This window comes from Camelina sativa, chromosome 11 (assembly GCF_030686135.1).
Source record: "Camelina sativa cultivar CO46 ecotype springtype chromosome 11, ASM3068613v1".
Lineage (NCBI taxonomy): Eukaryota > Viridiplantae > Streptophyta > Magnoliopsida > Brassicales > Brassicaceae > Camelina > Camelina sativa.
Window position 1 is genome coordinate 19,782,005 of NC_141890.1, and position 17,051 is coordinate 19,799,055.

Below are 17,051 nucleotides of genomic sequence, written 5' to 3' on the forward strand. Positions count from 1 at the left end.
ACCGAGTCATCAAGAGAAGAAATTTGTATGAGCGAGACTCGCTGGAAAGAAATGTCATCAAACACCACATTGACAGTCTCCTGAACAGAACGCAGGCGCTTGTTGTACACACGGAAAGCAGTATTGTTGCCAGAATAACCCAGAAATATCCCATCATCGCTCTTGGAATCAAATTTGCCCAGCTGATCTTTGTCGTTTAAGATGTAACAAACACAGCCAAAGACATGGAAATAGCTGGCTGAAGGAGTGCGACCCTTCCACAATTCATAGGGTGTCTTGGAGGTGTCTGGGCGAACATACACCCGATTGATAATGTAACATGCAGTATTGACAGCCTCATCCGAGAACTGTTGTGGAACCTGATTCCCATGAAGCATTGCTCTTGCCATCTCCTGTAGAGTTCTTTTCTTCCGTTCAACTACGCCATTCTGCTCCGGAGTTCTGGGTGCGGAAAACTGATGCATAATCCCCTGAGCCGTGCAGAACTGATCAAACTGCTCATACACAAACTCACCACCGCGATCATTGTGTATCGCCTTGATAGCCCATTTCTCACCTTTGATTTGAAGAGCCAAGATGCGAAAGCATTCAAGTGTATCTGATTTTTTCCTAAGGAAACGCACCCATGTGTAGCGAGAGAAGTCATCGACCAGAACAAAAATGAATTGTTTTCCTGACAAGCTATTGACACGAATTGGACTCATAAGATCCATGTGTACCAATTCCAAAATACGCTCAGTGCACACATCAAGAATTTCCTTGTGTGACACCTTCACCTGTTTTCCTTTGTTGCATGGTCCACGCACAAAATGTTGATCAGTCTGGAGTTTAGATATTCCACGAACAATGTCTTGATGTGCGAGTTTATGCGTGGTGCGTATGTTCAGGTGACCAAGCTTCTGGTGCCACAACTCAGTGTCGGTCCCAGTGGATGCATGAAAGCAATGATTTGTTGACTTCCACATATAGCAGTTATTACTTGATCTCTTGCCTTCGAGTTTCACAAATCCTTGTTGATCAACAGCTTTGCAATCTCGTTTAGTGAAAGTGACATCCAGTCCTTCGTCACACAATTGACTGACACTGGTGAGATTCGCCTTTAACTCATCAACCAAAAATACATCTCTCAGACTAGGTTGTGCACTCCCACCAGTAACACCTTTCCCTTTGATTTCACCTTTTGCTCCATCACCAAAGGTAACCCGACCAGTAGACACATTCTCAAATTTTGACAGGTTGGTATGAGCTCCAGTCATGTGTCTAGAACAGCCACTATCAAAGTACCACTTCTTTTGATCCAAACCAAACTTATCCTTAGCATGTGCTACATTACAGTACATACCTCTCTTTTTGACAAACAGCGGCTTGTTGAGTAGTCTCATATCTCTAGGATAAGTCACTTGTTGAGTGGTCCTTGACATGCGTTGTTGTACTCAAAACGTTGTGCTTTAAATTGAGTTAGATTTCCACAATACCAACACCCATTCCTTCGACTCCGTGAAACTTGATAGACCGGTCCAAATGCCTGATGTGATGAGTAGTGATTTGCAGCCAAACCATATGGATCCAATGACTGAGTCACATGCATAGCTCTAAAGGGTGCTCGGTAAGAAGCCTGAAATCTCCTTTGCGGATGAACATTTCTTGCTTGATGAGAATCGGTTTTGATAGGGACTACCGCTTGTGTCCTTGATTGGATGGGTGTAGCTTCTTTGTTTTCTGCATCAAGACCCTTGACAAACTTCGTGGATGTTGAGGCACCGTTACCTTGATACCCAAGTCCCCACTTAGTATTACCCATCCTTCCGCTACTCAAAATGGTGTCGAGATCCTTTGTTCCCTTGCTTAGAATTCTGATGTTTTTGAGCTGCTCTTCCAGTTGCTTTTCTAGTCCATGGGACTTAGCTCTTTCCTCTTCAAGATCTGATGACAGCGAGTTGAATCTTGCCAGCAGATCTGTTTTTTCAGCCAGCAGCACATCATACTCCTGAGTTTTCTGAACCAGACTAGAAATTAACAGGGTAACCCTGTTCCTCAAGAGGTAGATCCACCTCGTCATCTTCTGAATCTGACACAACAGCTGGTTGATCCTTTTCACCTTGTTCCACCTCTTCGCCTTCTTCAATGACTCCCAGCAGAGCCACATAGTTATTGAGAACTTCACCATCTTGCTCGTTATCATCAGAGTCACTATCACTCCAGACTATAAACGATTTGGATCTACTCTCTTTAGTAGGACATTCAGCCTTGGAGTAACCATATCCTTTGCATCCATAACACTGCATCAACCCTCTACGCTTGTAGTAAGGGCACTCTGCCTTGAGATGTCCTTATCCTTCACACTCCAGACATTGGCGCTCTTGCATATCCCCCCTCTTAAAGTCCCTCTCAGAATCACTTCTGACTGTAGATGGGGATCCTCTGTGCTGACCACACTCCATTTTTTTGAAAAATTTCCTAACAAGTAATCCAACTTTTTCTTCATCTGCAACATCTTGTGTCTCAGCATTCTTCGGAGTTTCAACAGCCTTAAGAGCAAATGATCGTTTAGTGCAATGTTCCTTTTTCTTAAGCTGCATCACAAACGACTGCATCATCCCAACAACTTGAGTGAACTTCAACTCATCTGAGTTCAAGGAAACATCGATGGCAGATCTATGTGGTTGAAATTTGTCCGGAATGCTCCTGAGAAATTTCTTCACCAGCTTCTTGTCCTTGTAGAGTTTTCCCATGATAACAGCTTCTTGTGCGATAGCACTCAAGCGACTGATGTAGCTTGCAATAGTCTCACCTTCTTCCATGGACAGATTCTCGAAATCTGAGGCCAGATTGTCCAGGCGCGTCCTTTTTACATTGCTAGTTCCTTCAAAGGTAACTTGGAGGATATACCAAGCTTCTTTCGCTGCCACACAACCCTAGACACTATTGAACTGATCCAGTGGCAGGGAGTTGAAAATCACCGACAGGACCTGAGAGTTGTGTTTAGCCTCAGCCTTTTTTTTAGCAGTCCACTGCTTCCGAGGTTTAGCCATCGATTCTCCCGTATCATTTTTGACCATTGGTTCGATCCAGCCATCTTCAACTGCAAACCAGGCCTCCATGTCGTTACCTTGAATAGCCTGTTTGACCGACACCACAATTTCCTGCTTGGAAAAACACCAAGCAAACGTTTTTACTATTTATTCTTATCAAACTCTTATCCGGTTTACAAGAATAAATCTAAGCACACCTCTCTTCTCTATCTAAACTCTCACCAGTATAGATCTAAGAGAACAACACTCACCTTCTTAGCTTTCTTTTTGTTAGCCTTGAAGTTACAATCTCTCACAAAAAGTTTTTCTCAGTGTTCAAAAAGTACACGACACACCCCCTAGATCTTTTATATTCGATCATCCTTAAACCCTAAAAAGATCTTCAAATCTTCACGTAAGGCAATATCTTGTTTGCCACAATCTAAGGTACCTTAGGGTTCTATACAACCAATAGTAACGAAAACCCATTGCCTAAATATCAAAAAAAAAAGAAAAAACTGATTTACTTTGAGATCGAAAAACCTGATGGATGGTTGAAGGCTTAAGCCGATTGGAGATATTTGAGAGGATTAAAATCTTTCGCGAGGACAAAGAGAGATTAAACCCTCTTCGAGCAGTCGCCGGAAACCAAAGAGAGAAACAACTTTGATCTTCAGGGACACTAATGGCATGAATCGTAAATAACACAAAAGCAAAAAAAAAAATCATTTTTTATCCCCTATATATTAATAAAGAAACACTTTCAGAAACACAGGTGAGAAAAAAATCATTTTTTTATCCCCTATATATTTAAATATTAGAAGTAAACTACATTTCACGAGCAATTAAAAAAAATATATCCTATATAATAATAAAGAAATACTCTCACAAAAAAACTGAGCTGTCGCGCTCACATAGCTCTTGTGTCTTTTTTAATATATATTATTACATGTAATTATTATTTACATAAATATGTCACTAGCATATATATAATGCAATTTTCTTTTCTATTAGTTTTTAAAAGTGAAAGATTTAATCAACAATTAAAATCCAGAAATATATTTAATTATCAATTTCATAACATATTTAAGTATTAGAAGTAAATTACATTTCACAAGCAATAAAAAAATCCTCTATATATTAATAGAGAAACTCTCACAAAAAAGCTGAGGTATCACGCTCACGTAGCTCGTGGGCCTTTTTTAATAAATGTTCTTACATCTTATTATTATTTACATAAATATGTCATTGACATATATATAAGATAATGTTCGTTTCTATTAGTTTTTAAATGTGAAAGATTTTATCAACAATTAAAATCCAGAAATGTATTTAATTATCAATTTCATAACATATTTAATTATTAGAAGTAAATTACATTTCACAAGCAATAAAAAAAATTATTCATTTATTTACCATTTTTATACATTTTTCTCATTGCATTTTTAAACTTAGGATTAGTTTAAATTAAATCGATTAGTCTAAAAAATATTGCTTTATCTATTTAATAGTATAGTGATATAGATAACAATGTGAAACATAAAAATATGTGAATTTTTTTTTCAAGTTTAAATAATTCACGGATGAAACGTATTTTACAGAAAATAAACGCAAATTTGAATAAACGAAAAAAACTTTACTTACATAATTTGTTTTACATAAAAAAATCTTAAATCTCAAACAATAAATCTACTAATAAATTTTATTTAAATCAAGTTAATGTGTGGGTTGATACCTAGTAAATATATTACTACTAATAAAAGGTACATTTTGAGCCGTTTGAGAGTGTCCACCTAAGCGAAATAAAACTCTTCTCTAATTAAGCCACGTCAACTAAGTTGCCACATCAACAAGATTAATCGCTGGAAGTTCCATTTCTTTTGGTTACAATACAATATATATTTTCGTCTTCCAAACTAATTACAACCATTATAATTAAACGTTTATACGGTATAAATTATACCTCTTCATATTCTAAATCTACAAATATCAATCAATCCCAGCAAACTCATATTTCTCCAACGTAGCCACCATCCCAGTGCCAACATCGGAAGAGAGAACTCTCAGGTTTGTAGTATATCTTGATTTCAGATTCGTAGTTTTGTACTAAGATACGTTGTCGTTGAGTAGGCTTTCAGAATTCTCCTCAAAGACGCTTATGCTTCCTCTCTATAATTAGCACCAGATCTATTTTACTTTTCTTAGGGTTCACGTTTAAAGCATTCGATTCAGCTTGATCAACGATATCGAAGACCAACAGCCAGCCACCTCTCCATTCAAGTCACGTTTACTCTCCTACAGCATCTTCCCTCATCCATGGCCAGCATGATTTCAGACTTATAATAGGGTTGTCGTCGGGATCGATCTTTGGATTTTTTTGAAAGGAGAAGACTTCATATAGAAGAAGTTGGGGCCTTGGGGGAGATGAAAAGCCTACTTAAAATATCTTAGTACGGGCTTCTGAAGGTTTCATATATATGTTCCCGTTAAAATGGAGACTATTCCCGTCAACAACTTTTATGGTTGTTTTGTTAGCCTTCAATGTTCAATCCCGTTCATACATGCCCCATGCATGTTTAACATATGTAGTTAATCGTTTTTCAAATCTAAACATTACAACACAAGTGGGACTGGGACTAACTTCTCTCGAACATCAATCACTTTCGTAAATCCAGAGTTCTGGAGACTATTCAGTCTCGGGATATTCATAGCTCTGCGGTTTGGACATCACCCAACTCCCTAACTTCTTCATGTGAGGTACGTGTCTGTCTTCTTTTCTCATGTCTTTACCGATAACGCCAAAATTAAACACAAAAAAATTGGAGTACATGGTTAATTCGACTTTGCACTCACATTTTGTTGAAATAGGAGTTTGGCAATCACATTTAAGGTAAACTCCATTTCATTCGTTTTTTAAAACCATTTTATCTTTGCTTAAACAATTTCATTAAGTATTTGTATGACCACTATAAGTTTTATTTATAAGAAAACTTATATCCTCTATAAATATGGCTAATGATCTGGATTTCCAGCAGTAGCGCCTATTCTACTAAGCTTATTACTAATATGAAGCCTAAATCCAATCTCCAGAGGTAGATACATCCTGCTTTAACTATATTTCAAACAATTTCTTTAATCAAAATTGAACACATTACGTGGTGGCCAACTTTCGCTCCATTTCGTATGTTGTGTTTGGTTTGTAATTAAGTTTAAAGCTCACACGATTACGACTCTGATTGGGAGAAACTTTAAAGACTTTAAAATTAATTTAAAGTCTTAAAAGCCAAAATTTTACCGATCATCCTTTCATTGCTTTATTATTTTTAAAAACCTTAAAAGTATAACTGCCCATTTATTTTGTTTGTACGTGCAAATTTTTAAAGCCACAAATGTGAGACTTTTTTGGCTGTTAAAAATAAATAAATAAAAACTGTAGTTTTTTTGGTGTACAAAAAAAAAACGATAGTTCTTTTTTCTCTTTTTTATTTTCCATGATGATTGAAATCATAATAAAGCTCTCCACAAGTTTCTATATATATTTTACATATTTTATTTTTATAAAATAATTATTCTTATTTTTTTATCTTTCTTTTAAGATCCATTTCAATAATAATTATTTTTATTTTTATTATCATCATTATTATCATCATTTCAATATTTTTAATAATAAAAGTAACAGTTACAACTTTAAAAGTGTTTGTTACCAATCAAAATTTAACAGTTAAAGTTTGTATAGTCAAAGCATCTACAACCAAATTTTCTACAGCTAAAATTTTAAAATTAAAGTCTTTACAGCCATAAGTAACAACCGTTACCAATCAGAGCCTATAACTCTACTTTTTTTTTTGGGTGTATGTGGTATTCAGGTTGAAAACTTTCGCGAAAGTATAGGAATTTTTTTGATTAAAACTGGCACTTGCCTTGGCAGCTGCATGGAGAAGGTTCGGTGACGCTTCTTAGACCATCTCCAATGGTTTTTCCTATTTTTATCTCTATAATAGAGGAACTCTATTATAGAGGTGAGTTTTACTCCAATGATCCACTATTCTCACCTCTAAAATAGAGATTGCTATTTTTTTAGAAGAACCTTTGTAAAAAAAAAATAGAGTTACTCTATAAATAAAGAAAAAAATAGCAATCTCTATTTTAGAGGTGAGAATAGAGGACCATTGGAGTAAAACTCACCTCTATTATAGAATTCCTCTATTATAGAGGTAAAAATAAAAGATCATTGGAGATGCTCTAAGGTTTAATTATCCCGCTTTATTTTCCAATTTACTTATCGTCTTCTATAGAAACACTATGTAGTGTAATAACATGAGAGAAGAGAGCATCGAGAGATCGTTTGTAGTTGAGGGCGGATTAGGGAGAAAAAAAGTCGTCTGTTGGCTAATATTTAAGGCGATGACGGTGGATAATATTTAAGACATACACAACAAAGAGATACGAGAGCAAACAAAATATTAGCCAACAGACGACTTTTCTGTTGAGACCATTGAAGGGTGACAGCAAAACTTGGAATATAGTAAAACTTGAAGGATATGAGAGCAAACAAAATAGATAGAGGAGCCGCATGGTCAAGGCGAGACCAGAGAAGCGTTATGATGAGAAAATGGTTGACCATGGTAAAAAAGATAGAAGTCCTAATTCAAATGACGACGAAAACAAAGAGGAAAAAAGGTGTTGTAGTCGCAAAAGGAATGATACGAAGACTTTTAAGGCGAATCAAAATCTCATTTTAAATATGTGAAGTTACTTCGTAATGGTTTTTCTATTCGATCGTCTAATAATAAGAGGATTTAGGCTATGTACATCATGCTTTCGTTTAAGCTACAAACACTAGGCAAATAATATTTTGTTGATACTTCTATAATCATTACTATGTTTAAAAAAAACTTCCCAGCTTTGGTGGTTTACAAAAAAAAACAAATGGAAGCTATTCTCAACGAAAACTGGAACTAAAGGGCTCAGCTTATGTGTCATTAGCAAATCATTAACAAAAAAATTGAAAAAAGTGCTTTCCTCAGTTTAAGAATTCTTAGGTTTAGACAATTAATCAAAGCTTATTAAGGTTATTTGTGTAATCCTAAATGTCGAGTCGGTTTTAATTCTCAAATCAAAATCCGATTGCACTAATCATATCTTTTTTTAACTATAAAAGAAAAATAAGGTAAACATGGAATTCTACAAATAAAGAAAGAAGATAATATCTAGGATGATGTGAATAACAAAACTGTTTTCAAATGATAGATTACAATAAATAAGGTAAGATGATTTCACTTTCCAATTATAAGATCTTCTCACAAAACATAAAAGCACACTCATTAAAACATATGATATTAGAAGCATATTCCGAATATAGTTTCCCGAAATTTTCATTTTGAAATCAAATCAAAATCTTCTAAACTTGCTCATCACAATTTTTGCGAATCCTAAATGAAAAACCTTACAATCTTAACTATACACTATAAATACTCTTCCTTCACTTCACGTTCAAGCACCAACTCTTCCACTCTTCTCTTAAGCGAAAGCAACTAAACTATGGCTTTCATTCACCTCACCTAAAATCACCAAGCTTGACACCCTTATTCCAAAGCACAAGCAAACAAATTAATTATGACATCTCCAATGGTTCACTTTCTTATACATCTACTCAGATGATATTGTGTTATATGAAGTTCTTCTATATGTCGTATTAAATATGTCTTATTTTTTAAAAAATTGCAGGTGACTCATTTTCAAAGTGGGTGTTGGAAAAGGAGAACAAGTCAGATCATATATTACCAAGCAAACTTCAATCTTTATTTAAGTTATTTCATCGATAGATACAGAAAACTATATACTTATATGTGTTTGTTTCTAACCTTTGTCTAGATTGATTGATAATGCCTTAGCTTCTTCCTTTTTTTGGTTCATAAAGCTTCACCTACGAAGCAAAACATATGTAGATATATATGAAATTGTCAGATCTAAATTCATTAAACAACCCAAATCTTGCCTTTATTTTCTTCCATACATAATCCTGTAAGAATTTTTTTGTTGGCAAACTAATTAATTTGTTGAAGTCTTAACAAAACTGAATACATAATCAATATGTTTACTCTTACAACATTTGGCTGTCCAAGTAACAACAAAAAATAGTCACACAAGTTATCGATTTCAAATCTATAAATTGGTTAATCATTATCGATTTCAAAACAATCCAGTTCGTAATAGCTATGTTATTGCTGCAATTCATTATAACAGGCCATATGTAAATCGATCCAGTAAATGATCTTTTGTATTGGTAACTATCAAACAGAAGATACCCAATAAAGCAGAACCATCAACTCTTCTTATCTGTGCCAATACAAACAAGAAAAAAACTTGATCTATTTATAATATATACTTTAGATAACACAAATTATTAATTACTGTGAGAACACATATATATAACAATATAACATTTATATTAAAACTCAAAAAAACTTGATCTATTTATAATATAATCAAAAGCTTTTAAAAAAATTGCGATGGCTTTTAACCACGGGTCAAACCTAGTTATTAGTAACAAAAAGATAAATAGATCAAGTTTATTCTTGTATCTTTGGCGATGGCTTTGATTGTGGGCCTCGAAGTCTTCTTGCTGAATAATTTAGACGGAGAGTCAAAAGTCCTTGAGGTTCAAGTATACAAGGTATACATTATTAATGACGGACAACAAAACTATTAAACTTGCCCAACAAGAAATAGTCACTTTCCAGATAGAGACGTGTCCTAAGAAGATTCAAGATTCAAGATTCAATGAATACCTTCAACATCCCCTTATATATACCCTTATAGTAGAAGCTCAAATTAACATACAAACTCAATTACTCAAACACTCAAGTCTTAAAATCCCAAAGATGTCTCTCTTTACGCTCTTCTTCGCTTGCTTTGTTCCGAACTCAAGTTCGCGGGTTAACACAACCGACAACACTAACATGGAAGTCTTGTCTACTTTAAAAAGACGGAAAAGCAAACCCGAGTCCCTAAGAACTCCGTCTCCCATAATCATCGTCTCTTATTTTCCAGCAAGCTCCACCCTTTCCCGTCTTTAGGAACTATGAACTATGAAGGATGAAAAGTTGGGTTTTGTAGTGTGAGAAGACAGTGACACGACCAAGAAAGGATATGTGGCTCAGTGGCTGATACTATTGATCCAGATGAATTTTATTTATGTCCCTTTTGTTCGTTCAATTTGATTACGTAATATATACCATTCAAAGAATCTGCTTATATACATGGTCGAGGTCGACACTATTTTGTATTGATTTTGTTATGTGTAGTTATCGAATTCCTTCATAAAAAAGAAGAATATATGAACTATATATATTCATTAATAACATGTGCAATGGCAAATTTACTAGTGAAGAGAAGGAAGTTGATCGAATCTGATCCTTTAAATAAAGCACCACAAGTTGTGTCCACTGAATCTAATCGTACATGCGGTTAAGGAACCCATCTACAATTCTTTTGCGAGCAAAATGTATTAAGGAAAAAGGCCGAAGTAACAATACGAACATTTAGTATATATAAATGTGCTGATTCATTTCGCCATTAAAAAAATGTACTGATTCGATGTACATAAATTAAAAACCATATTTGCACTTTTCAGAAATTAAAATAAAATTAAAAAAAAAAAAACTAAGTAATTCAAAGATTAATTAAGAAATCCATATTTACATTTTTTGTTTTGTTTTGTGTGTGTGTAAGAAGATGTATAGATCAGCAAATTAAAGTTAGATATACATTTACAGTAAATGAGGAAAAACTAACAACGAAAAGCCAATACAACTTATACAAACGAAAGAGATAAAAACTAAATCTGATCACAAGTTTTCCGATCATTCACGAGTTGAACACTAAAGGTGCAACAATCCAATATACTTGGAATATGGTGAGTATCGCAATGAAGAGATACAAGAACGAATATATTTTATCAATCCAATATACTTAGAAACATGTCTTTCCAGCCCGGCGTGATGGAATACAAAGCAGTGGCTTACCTACTTTTATCCAAATCGTCAATACGTATGGACATGCGATGCAGAGATGATACTTGTCTACACAACATACAAGATTAAATAAAACTCTATCTACGAGTACGTGAGACCGCACGTCTGTTATTGATATCTTTTTTTTTGTTTTGATAATTAGATCTTCTGTTTTTAGCAGCGAAAGCTGGCTTAAACTCGTCTTATTTTAGAGCGCCAAAGAAGAATATTTGGTCCAATTAATGTCAAAGGAGGTTGTATAGCTATGATGTGGTCAACTATCATATGAAGATGTGACTTTAGCACACCAAATAAGCCAATCCAAAGAAGATCCGCCTCCAAAACTCGATAACAACCATTTTCTCTATAAAAAAAAGACAACTTATTTTTTAGCCTACTTAATTTCAAGTGTTTTTATATACACTAGGTTAAACCCGCGCTACGCCGCGGGATTACTTCTATATATATATTTTTTATGAAATATTTTTATTTCGTATTTTAGTATTTTTTAAAAATCTTAATTTAATAGAAGTGGTTTGAACTCAAATAGAAGTTGTTTTTATTATTTCATTATTATATTTTTTTATTAATTTAATTAAAAAATAGACAAACAATTTATTTTTACTAAACAAATGAAAAATACCAAAAAAAATACAAAAAATATAATTCGAAAGAAAAATATATTGTAAAATCGGATGGTTTTTCTGAGAAATTTTTCACTCTCTCAGATCTTAGAGTGAGAGAAAGCTTTTTTCTTCATTTTTCCGATTAACTTTGACGAGTTACGACTTACAACTTATAAGTTAGACGAGCAACAAAAGTTCCATGGCTACGGTGTGCCACACACGCTAACATTTCACTCAAGCAACGTTGTTGTTTGATTAACTGAATGAGCTTCGTTGTTAAAGCCCACAGTCAAAATTCTGGCCCATATAAAGGTTTTGCTTACGGTCATTCATTTACAGAGTAATAGTGTAATATATACAAACCCACTCAAAAACAGAGATTTGCTCAGATTCCCATTTCCAAAACAGGATAAGCGATATATTCTACAAAAAAGATTTGAAATTGTTGAATAATTCACTTGTCCAATCTCATATTCTTTACAATTGTTCATTAAAAAGTAGTAGTAGCTCAGGCCAATTAGCTTTTGGAATTGATGATACTGAATTAGCTTTTAAGTTTGATGGAATTATCGTGAAGAACTGTCAAATTTTTTAATTATGTATGTTTGTGGAGAAGTACAAATTGTTTGCGTGTGAATGAGGATGTCCATCTTTATTTAGAATCCAAGTTATTGCTTCTTAGTGAACCTGGCGACATAAAAAGGTTTATTCAAGATCGATTGCATGTAAACACTATGCAAGAAACCCCACGAGTACACTCTCCCTCCCCTTTCAAAATCTCTACATACTCTTCATCCTCTTCTTCTCACTTAACATGTTTGCCACAATGGTTTATCCATCCTAATGACCTTCACTAACACTTCAGCTCCATTCAAATCAATAAATTACACCGAAATCTACATAAAAACAATGTGCAAGAGTCATCAAAAGAAGAGCTTCAATAACCAACAAGAGTGGTACTTCTTTGATCTTCATACGCAGCGAACGCAAAATCCTGATTTACCAGTCCTCTTATCTCGAGTAAGATTGACATCAACAACTTCATAATATCTACAATTTGTACAAACAAAAAGGCATAAGTAAAACCCATTTAGAGATACTGAAACTTCAGAAACGCAAACTACACTTACTGTGTGAGAAGACAGCGTGGATATCACTCTCGGAGGGATCATATGGTAAGCCTTCGCCGTAGCCATAGGCAAATTTTCTGAAGTTAGAGTGCCACAAAGCTTCTTCAGAAATCCCTAAATATGATTCCTTAATATTTATGATTTGTATTAGCTTCAACCTCCATGCTCGATCAAGTTCTTCAAGGTGGGTTTAGGTTCGAGTTTAGAGTCCCTAAGCCAGTAATGTCTAATCATTGTTCATTCCTCCAACTAGATTAACTATATATTTCCAAAACCATCCATAGCCTTAAACACTTGAAATCAGGGATCCATTTCGGCCACAATCTCGTTAACTCCGACATGACAGATATCAAGATACAACTCGAGATGAGACATCACTAGAAGAAGTTGAAAGCTTTTGATTTCTAACTTTTGTCGACATCTCTGTACAACTAACAAAGGAACAGTGGCTAGGTTTTCTGAATAGAGAGAAAGTGACATGGAATAGAAAACGATTATTACTGATTAAAAATGCTGATGTGTATTATTTGTTATAATTTTATTGGCTTTTGATTTTAAATGATGTGTCAACACCTGAATTTTAAAACTGATGTGTCATGCTATGGTGAAAAACATACAAGTTTTATTGTCTTGATTTGTGATGTGTGGTTTTATGTTTGTATTAACAGTTACTGTTATATTGTTATCCACACTAGATCAATGATCAACGCCAAAATCTCTAAAGAAATATATTTACATTGTTCATATAAATTGATGCTATAAAATTAAAATAATTATATTTCATATATTTAGTGGTATAAAAAGTAAAATATTGTGCAACATAAGAGATATCATATAATATCTTGGAAAATTTTAAATTCTAATATGTCGTTTCACAACCAGTGAAATAGAGTAACTTTTATATATCTTGTAAACAAATTTTCCTATCCAAAGTAACAAAATGATGTTTTTTTTTTAAATGGTAGCATATAAATCCCATAAATGTTTTTTTATCCTTTTTTTTTTTTCTTTTTTCTTTTAAAAATGTTCCTTTAGTTAATAATATAAAAAATACATGGTCATAAAACTTTATTTTGTTTAAAAAATGTGTCACTAAAAATCTAGACCTTTAGATGGACGAAGTTAGGAAAAGTGAATGAATCACTGCGCACCGACACATTATAAAGGCGTTGCAGAGGATAATTACCCAACCCACCCACGATTTTCTTGATTTTCGTTATTCGCTCTCTCTCTTTGCGAACGCATTAAGCAACCAAAACCAAATCAAAGGGAGAGGAAGCAGTGTGAGAGAGAGAGACTCTTTATCATCAGCGTGAGCGATCTCGACACACAAGTCCCTCTTCTCGTTGTACATCTTTTAGATCTGACTCCGTCGTAGATACATCTCCTTTACCTGGATCTGTCTCAGGTTTGCTCCCGATAACTCTCTTCACTGTGAGATCTGTTCTTCGCATCTGCGTTTTTTTCGTATTCTTCAGCTTTTTCGTATTCGGTTGTTCCAATTTGTCAATTAGGTTAAGTTTTACGTTTATGATCCCTTGAGATCTGATCTTCTGAATCCACCGATCTGATTCCTTTGAATACATTGATTCCGATTCTGGTTGCTACGAATCTGATCTTCTACATGCATAGTAACATTGTGCTCTGTTGTATTCTTCTTCGATTTTCACTTTCTTCTTTATTGAGAATGTTTCTTTCTGTATTCTCTATTATATGTATATATGGATTCGTTAGAATGTGCCTGATGAATCTGTTACAGTAGAAAGGGTTACTAATGTGAGAGATGGTTTTTATTTTGATACAGGAAGGGACAATGTTTGGTGTGTACCGAGCTTTCGTGTTGCTTGTGTTTGTTACTCAGCTTTGCAATGGGTTTTACCTGCCAGGGAGTTATATGCATACGTATTCAGATGGAGACTCTATCTTTGCCAAAGTCAATTCTTTGACTTCTATTGAAACTGAGCTTCCTTTCAGCTTCTATAGCCTTCCTTACTGCCCACCACTCGAGGGTATCAAGAAAAGTGCTGAGAATCTTGGGGAACTTCTCATGGGGGATCAGATTGATAGCTCTGCTTACAGGTTTCGGATGAGGACGAACGAGTCTCTCTACCTATGCACCACCAGCCCTCTGAATGAGCATGAGGTCAAGCTTTTGAAACAGAGAACCCGCGAGTTGTATCAAGTGAATATGATTCTGGATAACTTGCCAGCTTTGAGATTCGCTAAGCAAAATGGGGTTACTATCCAGTGGACTGGATATCCTGTTGGCTATTCGCCACCAAACAGCAATGATGATTACATCATCAATCACCTCAAGTTTAAGGTCTTGGTTCATGAATACGAAGGCAATGTCATGGAGGTCATTGGTACTGGCGAAGAAGGTATGGGTGTCATCTCTGAAGCTGATAAAAAGAAGGCCCTCGGCTATGAGATTGTTGGATTTGAGGTTGTTCCCTGCAGTGTTAAGTATGATCCTGAGAAGATGACAAAACTTCACATGTATGACTCCGTTCCTTCAGTTAACTGTCCATTGGAGCTTGACAAAGCTCAGATCATCAAAGAACATGAAAGAATAACCTTCACTTATGAAGTCGAGTTTGTTAAGAGTGAGACAAGATGGCCATCCAGATGGGATGCCTATCTGAAAATGGAAGGTGCTCGTGTTCATTGGTTTTCTATTCTGAACTCGCTTATGGTGATCTTCTTTCTCGCCGGTATAGTTTTTGTCATATTCCTGAGGACAGTGAGAAGGGATTTGACCAAGTACGAGGAATTGGACAAGGAAGCACAGGCACAGATGAATGAGGAGCTCTCTGGATGGAAACTTGTTGTCGGAGATGTGTTCAGAGAACCAGAAATGTCAAAGCTTCTATGCATTATGGTGGGAGACGGGGTTCGGATTACAGGAATGGCTGTTGTCACCATTGTTTTCGCTGCACTTGGATTCATGTCGCCTGCTTCAAGAGGAATGCTACTAACAGGGATGATTATTCTCTATCTTTTCTTGGGTATTGCTGCTGGGTACGCTGGTGTTCGTCTCTGGAGAACCGTCAAGGGAACTTCAGAAGGATGGAGATCGCTTTCATGGTCCATTGCATGCTTCTTCCCGGGTATTGCTTTTGTTATACTAACAGTGTTGAACTTCCTTCTCTGGAGCAGCAACAGCACTGGAGCTATCCCAATCTCATTGTACTTTGAGCTCTTGGCTCTCTGGTTCTGCATCTCAGTTCCTCTCACCCTGTTTGGAGGATTCTTAGGCACACGAGCAGAAGCAATCCAGTTTCCAGTGAGAACCAACCAGATTCCAAGGGAAATCCCGGAACGGAAGTACCCCTCATGGCTTCTAGTCCTTGGGGCAGGAACCCTTCCTTTTGGAACGCTATTCATAGAACTGTTCTTCATCTTCTCCAGCATATGGCTAGGGAGATTCTACTACGTATTTGGTTTCTTACTCATAGTCCTGCTCCTCTTGGTAGTTGTGTGTGCAGAAGTATCAGTGGTCTTGACCTATATGCACCTCTGCGTTGAAGATTGGAGGTGGTGGTGGAAAGCCTTCTATGCGTCTGGTTCAGTCGCATTGTACGTTTTTGCTTACTCCATCAACTATTTGGTCTTTGATCTGCAAAGTCTGAGCGGACCCGTCTCAGCCATGCTTTACATTGGTTACTCTCTGCTCATGGCAATTGCAATCATGCTTGCCACTGGAACCATTGGCTTCCTCACCTCCTTTTACTTCGTCCACTATCTCTTTTCCTCTGTCAAAATCGATTGATACCTTGACGACAAAATCTCAGCCATCGATCTCTGCTTTGTCTAAAGCAATTTCAGGTGTTGTTATTTTTTTTGTCAGTACTAGACTTGTAGAGTCAACTATATTTTACTGTTTTAATTTTTTTTCGGACCTGTATCCTCCTTATATGTTTTTTTTCTCACAACTCCGGGCCCCTCATGTTTTTGTTTTAAACTTTTGAGTAGAAAATAAACAACTTTGCCTTTCTGCTTTTGGTTTCCTTTGGATCGTGTTTTCTTGTTCTCATTGGTTGCACAGATGAGCTTCATGCGTCTGCCCTATATGGGAAATTAGTGTACAAATCTGTTGTCAAGTGGCAAAACAGATTAATGATTGATATGCTGCACAGCTGTTATCAATATACAAGCTGGAGACGACGATAATACTCAATTTACAGGAATCTGCTTTCTTAGTTAATGAATGATAAAGCAAGTGAGAAAAACGATTATTACTATTCGACGGAGTATTGTTTTTTTTCA

General features: G+C 35.5%; 2 protein-coding genes across 2 annotated transcripts; both read left to right on the forward strand.

The window, feature by feature from the left end:
- Positions 1-9,853: 9,853 nt before the first annotated feature.
- LOC109131567 (uncharacterized) lies at positions 9,854-10,375 on the forward strand. Its single transcript, XM_019242663.2, has one exon. It carries the CDS (start codon positions 9,896-9,898, stop codon positions 10,088-10,090), a length of 195 nt encoding a protein of 64 aa, XP_019098208.1. The 5' UTR covers positions 9,854-9,895; the 3' UTR covers positions 10,091-10,375.
- Positions 10,376-13,857: 3,482 nt separating this feature from the next.
- LOC104773441 (transmembrane 9 superfamily member 12) lies at positions 13,858-16,783 on the forward strand. The gene is made up of 2 exons (XM_087475581.1): positions 13,858-14,190; positions 14,587-16,783. The coding sequence occupies exon 2, from the start codon at positions 14,596-14,598 to the stop codon at positions 16,552-16,554; it is 1,959 nt and encodes a 652-aa protein (XP_087331707.1). The 5' UTR covers positions 13,858-14,190; positions 14,587-14,595; the 3' UTR covers positions 16,555-16,783.
- The last annotated feature ends 268 nt before the right edge of the window (positions 16,784-17,051 follow it).